Source organism: Seriola lalandi, unplaced genomic scaffold, assembly GCF_002814215.2.
Source record: "Seriola lalandi dorsalis isolate HSWRI2012SDOR001 ecotype SW California unplaced genomic scaffold, Sedor1 jcf7180002054666, whole genome shotgun sequence".
NCBI lineage: Eukaryota > Metazoa > Chordata > Actinopteri > Carangiformes > Carangidae > Seriola > Seriola lalandi.
The window spans coordinates 726,945-741,109 of NW_019525219.1; the positions used below are offsets into that span (position 1 = coordinate 726,945).

The 14,165-nt window shown below is 40.0% G+C and overlaps 1 protein-coding gene across 1 annotated transcript; it reads left to right on the top strand.

The window, feature by feature from the left end:
* Positions 1–1,009: 1,009 nt before the first annotated feature.
* LOC111666027 (kinesin-like protein KIF2A) lies at positions 1,010–12,675 on the top strand (the record flags this gene model as incomplete). The annotated part of the gene is made up of 19 exons (XM_023421222.2): positions 1,010–1,227; positions 2,144–2,238; positions 2,829–2,948; positions 3,875–3,929; positions 5,228–5,353; positions 6,295–6,395; positions 6,862–6,957; positions 7,273–7,327; positions 7,421–7,583; positions 7,659–7,749; positions 8,574–8,637; positions 8,723–8,814; positions 9,027–9,169; positions 9,277–9,481; positions 10,167–10,277; positions 10,375–10,442; positions 10,629–10,718; positions 11,721–11,865; positions 12,574–12,675. Coding segments are annotated over exons 1-19 (1,983 nt in total), but the record flags the coding sequence as incomplete, so codon positions are not given.
* Between the last annotated feature and the right edge of the window lie 1,490 nt (positions 12,676–14,165).

Genomic DNA, 14,165 nt, shown 5'->3' on the forward strand with positions numbered 1-14,165 from the left:
GCTCAGTCATCTCCTGTACTCTGAGTGGACAAACAGTATGTGTTATGCGGCAGCTGTATTCATATGAGAATTAATTATATAGTTGTGTAAATGGATCCACTGAATCAAAGGAACGTGGTCCGATGGCGTCAGGCCACATCCATCACATCCCCTGAAGCAACAGGAAACTCATTCAGTGTGATGGATTAGTTCATTTTCTCCATCTTAAAGTTATGGACAAAAATCATGGTGACGCTTTATTTTACGGGTTTATTTTACAATTCTGATTTATTTCCAAAGATCATTCAAACAAAAAATATGTTTTACAAGTTAAAAGTGTGACAGTTTCATACCTCAAGATCACCCAATAAAAATCTACATTCACAGATTTCTCAGTGTCGGTATGTGCACAGTGAACACCTCACAGAAAACAAGTTATTTTACAGTAAGTATAAATGATATAATACATATCACCATATATATATATATATATAGAGAGAGAGAGAGAATAATATGTTTTTATACGTGGTATGATAAAGAGAAAATCTAGCAGTGCTATCTGTTAGCACTCAAGTCACTGAGTGGATAAGATGAATAAAATACACATGTTGATTTAATATTAATATTAAGTAGATATGCAGTTTTCAACTAGGTCCTCAATTACATTGACCAGATGTGGTCCAGCCATATACTCGGTTTTGATCTTTACTTGTTTTCCCTTCATAGAGTAGAAGTATTACTCAATTAAAATACAAGTACCTCAGAATTGTATATAATTGTAAATGTATATTTATTTATTTGTATATATTTTTGTAGACACAGCGGGTAAATATATATTTTTATATATATATTTTTTTTTTTTTTTTTGGTGAATGCATTACGCTTCCGTACTTTCTGGATCACATGGAATATTTTAGTCACTACATTTTTAATTAGTGGATAAAATTTGTCAGAAGATGCTTTGAAGCGTTCTGGGCGACACCACCCGCGCATGCGCAGCGGCTGCCTCTCCTCTCCTCTCCTCTCCTATCACTGACCGATAGTGACCTCAGTTTCTGCAGCAGCACACTCAACTTGCGCTGGCCCTGCCACACACACATACACACACACACACACATTTCACATACACAAACACACACACACACACACACACATATACACACAACAAACCCCACGCAGCGGGACAGATGGCGGGGATTTTCGGGAAGATCTTCGTGGGGATTTACGTGGAGATAAAGCGGAGCGACGGTACGTCCACACACAGACACAGACGCCGCTCTCCATCCGCCTGGTCCGGATGAGCGGAGCTAACGTTACCGCTCAGCGCAGCGGGGTGTTTCTGCTAGCTAGCATGTTGCTACATCATCGTCCTCTCCGCGGCCGTTTTAACCGTTAAAACCAAAACGAGTGACGCGTTAACGGCAGAAAATGTGTGTGTGTGTGTGTGTGTGTGTGTGTGTGTAGTGGGGGGGTGGGGGGAAGGGGGGGGTTCTGCCGCGTTGCTGTCGTCTTGTCAGTCACACAGACACACACCGGTCCACCGGGCGGGTCCGTCCACCTGCCCTGCTCTGCTCTGCCGGGTCTCCGCTCACCTCTGCGGCACGGCGCCTGCAGAGCATGAGAGGGAACCTGCACTGCATCACCCAGCAGTGGCCTGTGAATCCCGGGCTGATGGATGGATGGGTGGATGGATGGATGACTGCATGGGGGCCTCTCCCCTCTGACTGCATCTCAGCTCACTGGCACAAAAAAAAAAACAGCCTTTCTTTTTTATTTTTTTTATTTTTTTATTTTAAAACTCATTTTCTGCTGCAAATGTGTGATTTTGTTTTTTAACGACTGACTAGCTGCTAAAAAAAATGCTGTTAACAGCCTGTAAAATGCAGCTGTTGAAGTTCATCATCCTCCCTCATGAGCCACACCCATTAGCATCTTATTTTAGTGTTTATATTGTGACTGGAGACAGGAGGTGCTGACATCTTTGCATGCTTAAATCTGCTATTTCTAGTTAGATTCTGAGTTAATACTGAGTTAGAGATACTGTGAGTTTGGTTTGTGGCTCATTGCATGTGAGTCCAGGCTCATACTGTATACATCCTATAGGGGCTGAGGCTGAGCAGGCCGAGCATCTCTTTACCTCCTCTCTCTCTACCTCCTGCTGCAGGACGAATACACCAGGCGATGGTCACATCTCTGCACGAGGACAATGAGAGTGTGACGGTGGAGTGGATCGAGAACGGGGACACCAAAGGGAAAGAGGTACAGCTGCACTTTCTGCCTCTGAACCTCCAAGAAAAAAAAAAAATCCTCTTATGAATTTATTCTACACAGTTTAAAAAGTGTCAGGAGATTCATCTGTGTGGCACCAAAACAAAACACCCACCCAGCCCACAAACATCCAACAGATACATATTGTGAAAAAGGACAAAAAGAAGTAAAATCATTCACATTAAAAGCGATTTGTCCCATTTTCAGAGCAGGAAAAAAGGTTGCCAGGTCTTTCTTGTTGATCCAACAGTTGTAGGAGTTTGAGGTGTGGCAGAACACAGGACTTGATCTATGAGCCCTCGGGACCCCGTCTGAATAAAAAGCTGCAGCCACGTCACAAAACATCAGATCAGCTGCACGACCGTCCTGCAGATTTACCAATACACGTGATTTCCACATGAATAATTTCAAACGTCTGATCCAAAGCAAACACACCGAGCAGCCGCCTGGAACGGCCAGTTGTCGGCTTGGTAACACAGCAGTGTTGGATCGTAGCGGGTCGAGGAAAATGTATCAGAACCATATGCTAACGTTTGTTTACTCCTGCAGTTCCTCATCTCTGTCTCTGGTTTCTGCCTCAGATCGACCTGGAGAGCATCTTCGCCCTGAATCCAGATGTTGCTCCTGATGAGGAGATACCACAGAGTCCTGAGGCTCCTCTCCCTCCCTCTAATGTTGCCAAAACCAGCAAAGTTACCAAGGTCTGCTCCTCACCACCAGCTAATCAGTTAATCAGCGATCAATCACACATGCCAGCAAATCAGATCTGAGATTTCTTGTTAGCCGAGGTATAAAAAGGTTAAAGTTCCTGTAAGGGCAAAGAAAGGTCGTTTCTATTCATCGAATCATCTGCCAATAACTTTCTTAATTAAACGTTTTGTCCATTAAATGTCAGAATTTAATGAAAAATGTTCATCACAGTTTCCTGACATATTCAGATTCACATCAGTTTCATCCAGTCAACAGTCCAGAACCAGAAGATCTGCAGTTTAAAATGATATAAAACCAAGAAATCTTCACATTTGAGAAGCTGGAGCCAGTAAATATTCGGCATCTTGGCTCTAAAGATTAAAGCTCTATGATTAATAAACTATCAAAATCGATCATTTGTTTCCAGCTTTTCTCTGGTTGTTGTCTCTGTAGCAGAAATGCCGTACGAGCTGAAGCGGCTGTGAGATCTGTAAAAGTTATTACGGTAAATTTACAAAACGACAGATTATTAAATTGATTAATAGATAATTGGAATTTCACTATTAGAGATTGAAGAGTAATTACAGATTTGATCACACGAGGCCACTTGCAGAGAAGACTTAGTGTAAATCCTCGTTCAGTTTTCTCTTTAAACTGTAAGTAAACATGTTTTTCAAATGAGTCTCAGCTCATTTTCTCTGACCTAGATTCTGTATTTTAAGTAAAGTCTAGTGGTTTCACTGTTATTGCAATTACAGGCGGTTTTAACGCACTTTTACAACAGGAACAACAAATATCCGATGTGACAGATATTTACTGTCGCACACGAATCCCCTTTAATCTTGTCTTCTCGACAGACACTGGTTTGTGAACTCGGTCTAATTTTAACTCCTTTACAGTTTCATTTTCTTTTTCTTTTTTTGCTTTTTATTTTCAGACCAGACGGATCACAGCGATACCGAAGGCGGAGAACGCTCCACGGGAGAATCGAGGTATGTTTGACACCTAGAAACGCACTGACCCACAAAGACAAAGTCTGAGGTGACTTACTCCACCTGTTGCTTTTAAAGTGACACGTAACTTCCTAACTGCATGTGAGACGCTTATACACCAACGCTATTTTTAGTCTTGTGCATATTTTAATCCGTTATCAGACACCGAAGCCTGAAAATAATGCATCCAAAAATAAAAAAAGGTTACTGTTCTTCAACCGGTTTGATTACAGTCACAACCCTGGTCTCCTTTGAAAGGGAACTCTTTTAAATTTCACAACTAAAAAGTGAGTAAAGAAGGAGTGAAAGAGAATCTCTAACAGTTTTCATTTAGTCTCCTGTTAATAAGTCTGAGCCAGTTCTGTGTCAACGGCTGATGCAGTGAAATGTGGAGAATCAGGAGACTTTGAGCTTTCAAACAACGTGTTATGTGTCAGGGTTCTGTGAAGACTGAGTCCGGTCCAGATAAAACACATTTTACAGGGTTAATTACAATGATCTATAGTTAAGTTTAATGCATAAACCTCCTTCTTTATCAACCTGGAGTCAAAGGTTCAGGTTTATTGTTTCTAATAGTTGTAATGAAAACTGAGGCTGCAACTAACAATGATTTATATTATCAGATATAAAAAATAGTTACTGATTCATTTTCTGTCAAGGAAAGAGAATAAGATGAAAACCAGATCATGCACTTTATTATTTATTATTATTTGAATCCCCCCATGATTTCTGACTTATTTATGCATGTATATGTCTGCATGTGTATATGTATATATATAAATATATGTATGTATATGTGTATGTGTGTATATGTAGTTTTATATTACCTTGTATGTAATTTATTTATTTATGTCATATTTTTATTTTTTTATTTTTTCTTTCGTTCTTCTTTTCATTGTTTGTATATTTTTACTTTGTGTACGTTACTCAACTTATTTTGATTCTTGTCTCTAATCAGTTCAATTTGAATGTATAACTCGATATTTAAAGTTATGTTTCTTAAGTTTTATTTTTAATTTTACAGACACCTTTGTTGTTATGTGAGGAGGGAGGGAGGGAGGGTCTTAATGACTGTTTAAATGTTCTGTTTACTGTGAATTTAAAATGTACAAAAACTAATAAACAAAATATTGAAAAAAAAATCAACTCCTTGATTAATTGACAAATAGTTTCAGGCCTAAATAAAAATCCAAACTATCTGCCAAGTGCAAAAACTGTTTGTTTTCTTTATAATTGGTGTGAACTGATCCTTTAACTTGCACAAAGTGAGTGATTATCCTGGACTGTGTGCTCCTCAGCTGCAGCAGTGGGAACCACCCGGGCCCGTCCCAGCCAGCACAGCCAAGCCGCCGAGCCCCCTCCGCCCGCCATCGCCCCCCAGCCGGCGCTCACCCAGGCCCAGATCCAGCAGCAGCAGCAGAACGGTAACACACACAGTCCGTCTCTGTGGCAGACGTAACTCAAGTCCACGTGCGTCGGTTTTGTGTCTCTGTTGTTGTTCTTGTGGTGGAAGGCGTGTGTCGTCGAGGCCGCGGCCCGAGCCGGTGATGTCACGCTCCCACACAGCTGTGAGTGTGTGACGGCCTCAAAGGCTCTTTCACTGCTTCTCGCTGAAGCTTTGGATTCTGGGTTTCAGCTCATACTGCAGCGCTTGTTTTAGTCTTCTGCTGTGGCGGCTGGAATTAGCATAAATGTGGAAAATAAAATCAGATATTAAGGATACATGAAAGGAGAAGTTTAAGGTTTTTACTGACAAGAAAAAGGTGTATTGATCCTAACAAGTCCTGTCTGTGTATCCAAGACCCGAAACTATTAAACACCAGCAGCAGAAGAAGCTTTTAGACGCTCTGTCACAATAAAATCCCTGCATTCAAATCTGTACTTATATAAAAGGATGTGATTATTATCAGTACTTAAAGTCTCAGAGGGAGACGTTCTCGTTGTGCAGACCGGATCCTGTCAGTGTTGTTATGTATTATTGATTTGTTGTGTCTAATTCATTCAAGGATAAGTAGCGTTTTAATGTTGTAGCTGTTTGAGAGTCTTTAGAAACTAGAGCTGTCAGATAAACATGGTGGAGTGAAGACGCCAGTGCTTCCCTCTCACATGTAATTATAAAGTAGTCTAAGATGAAAACACTTTAGTAAATGTACTTAGTTACTAAATGTGGATTAATCCGCCGCTGAAAATAGTCCCCAACAAATGCTCTGTTTGTTTAAAACTACAGTGTCCAGCTGTTTCAGGGAATCACGGAGCCTGTTTTAAAAAGAAAAAAAAGTCAAACGATATATTTGAGTGATGAGTTTTTGAAAAATGTAATTGGTCAGTTTGGCTGAATGAGGTGGTTTCGCTCCTCCCCTTCCAGCGCGGAGGAAATCCAACTGTGTGAAGGAGGTGGAGAAACTGCAGGAGAAACGAGAGAAGAGACGACTTCAGCAGCAGGAGCTCAGAGAGAAGAGAGCTCAGGTGAGACAGCTGTGAACACCTGAGTGTTGCATCAGGCTGCATTAGTTTTATCCAGGTCCATGTAATAATTAATTATAGTTTGGAAAAAGGATTTGACTTTATAATGAAATAAAAACCAATCGAGTCTTTCCTTTGAGGAGCTGGAAACTTTCCTGAGATATTTTTTAAGAACACAATCACTTCCTGCAGATTGTTATGTCGTGTTTTCATGTTGGAAACCTGCTGCTTCTTTGAAGTGGCATTTTGTTTTAGGGAGGAGGGAGAGAGACGGAGAGAGTTGCAAACGCAGCCTGATGTGTTAATGGTCCCAGTAGCGACACGTAGCTATAGCTTCAGGCTGTGAAACACATTAGCATCATTTAGGTCTCGAAAATCAAAAAGCAATAAAACCTGCACTGACTGACCGTCTGACTTTCTGGGAGGATGTTTCATCTGATACTTTCATCTGTTTTCTGTCCCGCTGCAGGAAGTGGACGTCAATTTACCAAACTATGAGATCATGTGTATGATCAGAGACTTCAGAGCCAGTCTGGACTACAGACCTTTAACCACCAACGACCTGGTGAGTCTGAATGACGATCAAGTCGACATGTTATTTCATATCCTGCATGAGATGACATGAGACATGTGTGGAGTCTGTGGTGGAGTTTTCTAACACTGTTCAGCCAAACATTGTTGAAACTCACATGAACTTATTTAACATTTTATATCAGAGACGAAAGTTTCCTAATAAACCAAATATGTCAGATTGAATTTTGGGGAAACGTAGAATATTTGCAGCCATAAAAAACATATTCCACTTCAGTGAAGGAACGACTCAAAGCTAGACACGAGTATAAACAATCGTTCCTTTTTTGTTTATGTGTTGATGTTTCAGATCGAGGAGCACAGGATATGTGTGTGTGTACGTGCACGTCCCCTCAATAAAAAAGGTAAGAGTAGCTTCATACCGTTGGTGTTCAGAGCTGTTTCCTTTCTCACACACATTAATCACACAAATTCTTCCTGTGTGTTTGTGTGAGTAGAGGTGTCGGTGAAGGATCTGGACGTGATCACCATTCCCAGTAAGGACGTGGTCATGGTCCACGAGCCCAAGCAGAAAGTCGACCTGACGCGTTACCTGGAGAACCAGACTTTCCGATTCGACTACGCCTTCGACGAGAACTCCACCAACGAGATGGTTTACAGGTAACGTGTTTCCTTCCCCCCGCGCCGCAACGATCTGAGGAGAAATCCTAAAGCTAAACGCCGCTCCGCCCGCAGGTTCACCGCTCAGCCGCTGGTCGAGACCATTTTCGAGAGAGGGATGGCGACCTGCTTCGCATACGGACAAACTGGAAGTGGGAAAACACATGTGAGGTTTTTGTTTTCAGTATATTCTCATATGACAAACTATCAAACAAAAAAGAAATCATTAATAAATGCAAAACAATATTAGAGCCCACATGAAACCACATGCACAGCTGAATTATAATATTAATATTCACGTCCATCCATAAGAATAAAAAAACTAAAGAGAAAATAATAATAATTTCATGTAATTGAAGTGATTCAAAAAGTTTTCCAGATTTTGTAAAATTACTTTTCTTGTTTCTTCAAAAGTTTTCTTATTTTTTGACTTAAAAACAGTTTAAACTTTGTTTGGTTTCATTTTCAAATATAAACAAAGGCTTAGAACGGATTTGGATTTATTGATATGAAATTTTGCTCTTTAAGTTTATTATAATTCTTATTTTCAAATAGGTTTTATTGAGCCAAAGAAAATCATACATATGGTGAATTGTTGTACCAGTGCTCGTTTTCATAATAGAAAACAATTATAAGATAATATTAATAAACATTTATAAAAACATATGATATGACGGTATAAGGATTGTCATTGGGATTTGAACATTAATTCAAGGGGAACAAGTGAAAGAAAAGTGAAATAAGGAAATAAAAAAACAATTAAATGTTTACATTAAGTGAAAATTGATAAAAATAAATGTGTTCGTGCTGAAAAAGAGAAAAGATTCGTCTGAATCTAAAAGTAGAAGCACGACTCAGAGGAGGTCGTCCGGGAGTTGTAGTTTTCTACCTTGATCTTCCCTCTTAGATTTCATGTCTTAAAGCTCTAGTTTAAGACGTTTGACACAAATGTCTTTAGAGTTTATGTTTTTATTTCCAATCTCCTCGCAGACGATGGGCGGAGACTTTTCAGGAAAGAACCAGGACTGCTCTAAAGGGATCTACGCTCTGTCCGGTCAGTTTCCTCTTCACCTCCGTCTCCACCGCTGCTTTCTGACATCTGACTGAAATCGAGTGTCTGTTCTTCTCTCCCTCTGCAGCCAGAGACGTTTTTCTCATGTTGAAGAAGCCAAACTACAAGAAGCTGGATCTGCAAGTCTATGCCACGTTTTTTGAGATTTACAGCGGGAAGGTGAGCGTCACGTCACATGATTAGTCATTTATTGAGTTTGTAGGTAACACTTAACCTTAAATTCCTATGATTTCTCATTCATAAGCAGCATGATAAATAGTTTATAACACGTTATAATGTAGGTGTTTGCAGGTGTAAGGATGTTTTTATGTGGTAAACAACAGAAAAGCACAGTAAATGATGTGAACGTGAATGTGTGTTTGCACTCGCAGGTGTTCGATCTACTAAACCGTAAAGCCAAGTTACGGGTCCTGGAGGACGGGAAGCAGCAGGTGCAGGTGGTGGGGCTGCAGGAGCGGGAGGTGAAGTGCACGGAGGACGTCCTCAAACTCATCGAAGTGGGAAACAGCTGCAGGTAAAAAATGCAGGAGATGATCAGAAGCCAGAGCAGCTGAACGAACGTTAGAAATACTCCTGAAAAATGAATCTTTTGTGCTTCTTTTTGTCTGCGCCTCCCTTCAGGACGTCTGGACAGACCTCGGCCAACGCTCACTCCTCTCGGAGCCACGCCGTGTTTCAGATCATCCTGCGTCGACGGGGGAAGATGCACGGGAAGTTTTCCCTCATCGACCTGGCGGGGAACGAGAGAGGGGCGGACACATCCAGCGCTGACCGCCAGACTCGCCTCGAAGGAGCCGAGATCAACAAGAGCCTGCTGGCACTCAAGGTCTCCCTTCCGTCCTTAACGAGTCCTGAGCATCGATGCTCCAATTTAATTTGCTTTAATTAACAGGCAACAAGGTTTTTTTAGTCTCACAACATGAGTTTGAAATTCGTTCTGACAGGTTTCTGGAAACATCACAGATTTAACATCCATCCTTGGGTCTACTAAATCACATTAAAAAGAGCAAGTAATGAAAATATGAAAAACTTAAAGTCTTGCTTTTTTCTGTCCTTGAGATATCGGCAGCGCACACACAAGAGATCAGTATCAATCAATCAATCAGACTTTATTTGTGGAGCACTTTTCATACAAAGAATGCAAACAACAGCTGAAAATCTATTTATTTAACTTGGCTTTTAATTCTCTCATGTTTCACTTTTCTTACTGGTTTCATTTTTCATTTACATATTTTATGATCTACTGCCTTTCTATTGTCTATTTGATTGTCAATTCTATTCTCCCTTATTTTATTGAACTATTGATTCATTGTTTAACGTATAAAATGTCAAGAAATGATGAAAAATAACTGACTTCTTCAAGATTCTTGTTTTGTCCAACCAACAGTCACAATATGACTTTTATTTGACTTTATTTTATTTAATATGATACGAACAGTAAAAAAACATTTGAGAAGCTGGAACCAGTGAAAGTCTGTTCGTTCAGAAACCGACACTGTGTCTGTGTGCAGGAGTGCATCCGAGCCCTGGGCCGAAACAAACCCCACACTCCCTTCAGAGCCAGCAAGTTGACCCAAGTGCTGAGGGACTCCTTCATCGGAGAAAACTCCAGAACATGCATGGTGAGAAAGCCGATGGCGCGACCACATGTATTACTGCGCCGTGAACCAGCCGAGGATGATGTCTCCGTAAGTGCTGATCTAATGTCTCCCTGTGCAGATCGCCACCATCTCTCCCGGAATGGCGTCTTGTGAAAACACCCTGAACACGCTGCGATACGCCAACAGGTAAAACAGACTCTCTCCACACTCGGGTTCTTTTTACTTCTGCTTTAACTTCAGTAAAAGATCTGAGGACTTTTCCCACCGCCGTCCTCTCCTGTCTCTTTTTCTTGGTGATGTGTGTGTGTGTGTGTGTGTGTGTGTGTGTGTGTGTGTGTGTGTGTCTCTCTCTCTCTCCCACCATGTTTCCAGGGTGAAGGAGTTTGGGATAAGTCCCTCAGACATTCCCTTCACCCAGAGCGGGGGAGGAGGGGGTCGCTCTGAGCTCTCTCCGACTTATGAGTACGATCACTTTACATCATCCTCACAGTTTGTCTTCACGTGGTGTTAAATCCTCATTATTAACCCATTAATAACCATTTTTCTGTCACTTCCTGTCCACTCAGAAGTTACCCAGTCAAAACATATTGCAGATCAAGGATGAGACTGATTTTCTAGATTTTTGTAATTGTCAACAAACCAAATCATGAAAAGAACCAAAACCAACAACCAAGTCTTCTGTGTGAATCCAAAGCCTGATATACTGTGTATTATTCCTCTGAGCTTCATGAACACATCAGTGAGCCACAGTGCTGCTCTGGGTGACATCACCACAAACACACACACTGTAGTTTAATACTCGTCCCCGACAAATGCTGCATTTCGTTCTGTTTGACCGAAGATCGTTATAAACTACAGCTGTTCCCAGCTGTTGAGGAAATGACTGAGACTTTTAAAGATTAACGTCTTCGTCAGGAACCAATGAGCTCGGATCTGAGAGCCACAGACAGGAAGTGTTGAGAGACAAATCAACACATGTTGGTTTTGGTCTTTTCATGGGATTTATTGACAATAAATAAAATATAGAAAATCACCAGGCTTATTCTTTTACTGCAGTCGCCCATCATCCGATCAATGTGCATAATGATGCAACTGCAACTTTCATATCGTCATTTGATCCATTTTCAATACAGAAATATATATATTTAATCCCAGTGTTAGTAGAAGAGGGAACTTCTGCGTTTTGTCATATTCTTTTGTTAATTTTCTCCACCATCCATTCATTTGTTGAAGTCGATATTTTATTTTTTTCAGGCTTCATTTCCCTAAAAACCTGCATGAAGTCTGTGACGTTCATCAGTTTCTTCATCACCACACTGATGCTCCACATGTTCCTCTCCTCTCCCTGCATGCGGAGCGTCGTCACATCCACATGTTTGTGTTTAGTAACCGCCTGCAGCTCTGTGTTGGTCATCAGGTACTTGAGCAGTAGTTAGTTAACCAGCAGCACTGTTGTGTTGTCAGGGTGAAGGAGCTCACAGTGGACCCGGCAGCAGCCATGGAGAGCCGTCAGGGGGGACACGTCAACCAGCTGGAGGTGCTGGAGGCTCAGTGGGGAGTCGGCAGCTCTCCACAGAGAGACGACCTGAAGCTGCTCTGTGAACAGAACGTAAGATTCACTCACACGTTTTCTTAAAACAACACTCACATTCACACGTGTGCATTTCAACTGGTTCTGCTTCTGTTCATACTGACCGTTACAGAGAGCCGCATTGACATTTGTACCTACGCTCAGACATAAAACTCCGGCCTTTAGTTCAGACATGTTTGCAGTAACACGACAGACGTCTGAACATTAGGCGTTTTTAAACAGCGGGAAGTTGAACAAGTATTTTTTATGGATGTGGAGGAAACCAAACTATACTGACGTTAACTACCAGCGCTGCTGCACGTCCACGTTTTCTCAGGAGCTGTAGTTTTGTAGTTTTGGGATCATTTTTATTTACTTATTTATGTGATATAATAATAATAAATAACTCTAGGCCATATCATTTCTATTGGTTTTCCATCATATTTTAATACTGCGGCTAGTCTGATCATTAAACGGATTAAACTGGAGTCCAGGTGGTATTAAAAAGTAAATTAAAAGTCTTAAATTTTACCTCGTGAACTTTGCAGAAACTTTCATGATTCTGAGTTTAACACATCAACTGAGGATATTTAAAAGTTGTTTAAAGGTTTTTAGTACTTGTATCTTTGTTCCCTCAGACAGGAATATTATCACAAGTGGAGAATTTGGCACTAAAGGAGTCTGAGCTGCGGACCCTCAGGTCACAGGGTCACTGGTTCTAACAGACATGGTCGTGATCTCTTTCAGGAGGAGGAGGTTTCCCCGCAGCTCTTCACTTTCCATGAGGCCGTCTCTCAGCTGGTGGAGATGGAGGAGCAGGTCCTGGAGGATCACAGGGCCGTGTTCCAGGTACGAAACTCTCTCCACAAAGTCCAAGAGCTACACTTCATCTTAGATCCGTCAAATCACAGCCAGTCAGCCCAGATACTGACCCGATGAACTGATCCACATTAAGGACTTTCTGTTCATTTACTGCAATAAGATCATTCATATGCATTAATCCTCTGCTGCTACTAGTGAGATAGTGGTGACATTTTGAAACACTGCATGAACATAGTTGTGTTATTAATGACATTTTACAGGCACTTAATGTTAAGATTTCACAGAGTCAGTTTCTGAATTAATGAATTCAGTTTTCTGCATTAATCACTTGTGAGTGTTCAGTGGGTTGGAGAAAAACAGTAAAGAGGAGCAGCTCAGACACGATAACTTATTAATTATAACTATAACTATAGTTAATTCCACAGTTAAAATCTGGATAATATTTCAATTAATTGTTCAGCTATAGCAAGGGTGTAGGTTTGACCTCAACATTGGTGGGGACGCAACAACCTGGCCACTTTCAAAACCAGGATATGCCTTTAATGTCGTCAACCAAACTTTGACTTTAAATTCAGAAATGCCCATACGCAATAATATATGTACATGTACATGTATTGAATTTCCATATATGAATTATATGTACATACAGTGTAGCCTATATATGAAAAATTACATGTAAATCCTGTTAGAAATTGGAACAATATCATGTATTGGCATAAATGTCTAGCTAAAAGAAACATGTATTTTAATAATTCTGTTTATATGATGGGTTTATTTTATGGACATGTTATCAAATATCTGTCCATCCCAAAGCCTGTCAGTATGTATTGATATATAAATATAAGAGATAGATGTGTATGGTTTAATTTCTTAAGAAATTATTAAGGTGGCCATGTACAAACATGACATTTTAATAACCTGTTGTTAAAATAAAGTTGCATTAAACTCATAGCTTCATATATCCAGACTATGTATATATGTCATAATAATATATCCTCTTACAGATGGCACATATGGTAATATCACTCTTAATATAGGGAAAAATATAGTAAGGCTATTATATGCCGTGTTTTGTCGTTTTTATGCTTCACTATACTGTGATGTTTTTATGCCTTACTATACTATGACATTTTTTGACATTTTTATGCCTTACTATACTATGACATTTATTGACTTACTATACTATGACATTTTTTTGACATTTTTATGCCTTATTATACTATAATATTTTTTGACATTTTTATGACTTATTATACGATGACATTTTTATGACTTATTATACTATGACATTTTTTGACATTTTTTATGCCTTATTATACTATGATGTTTTTATGCCTTACTATACTATGACATTTTTTGACATTTTTATGCCTTACTATACTATGACATTTTTATGCCTTACTATACTATGACTTTTTTTGACATTTTTATGCCTTACTATACTATGACATTTTTTGACATTTTTATGCCTTATTATACTATGACATTTTTATGCCTTACTATACTATGACGTTTTT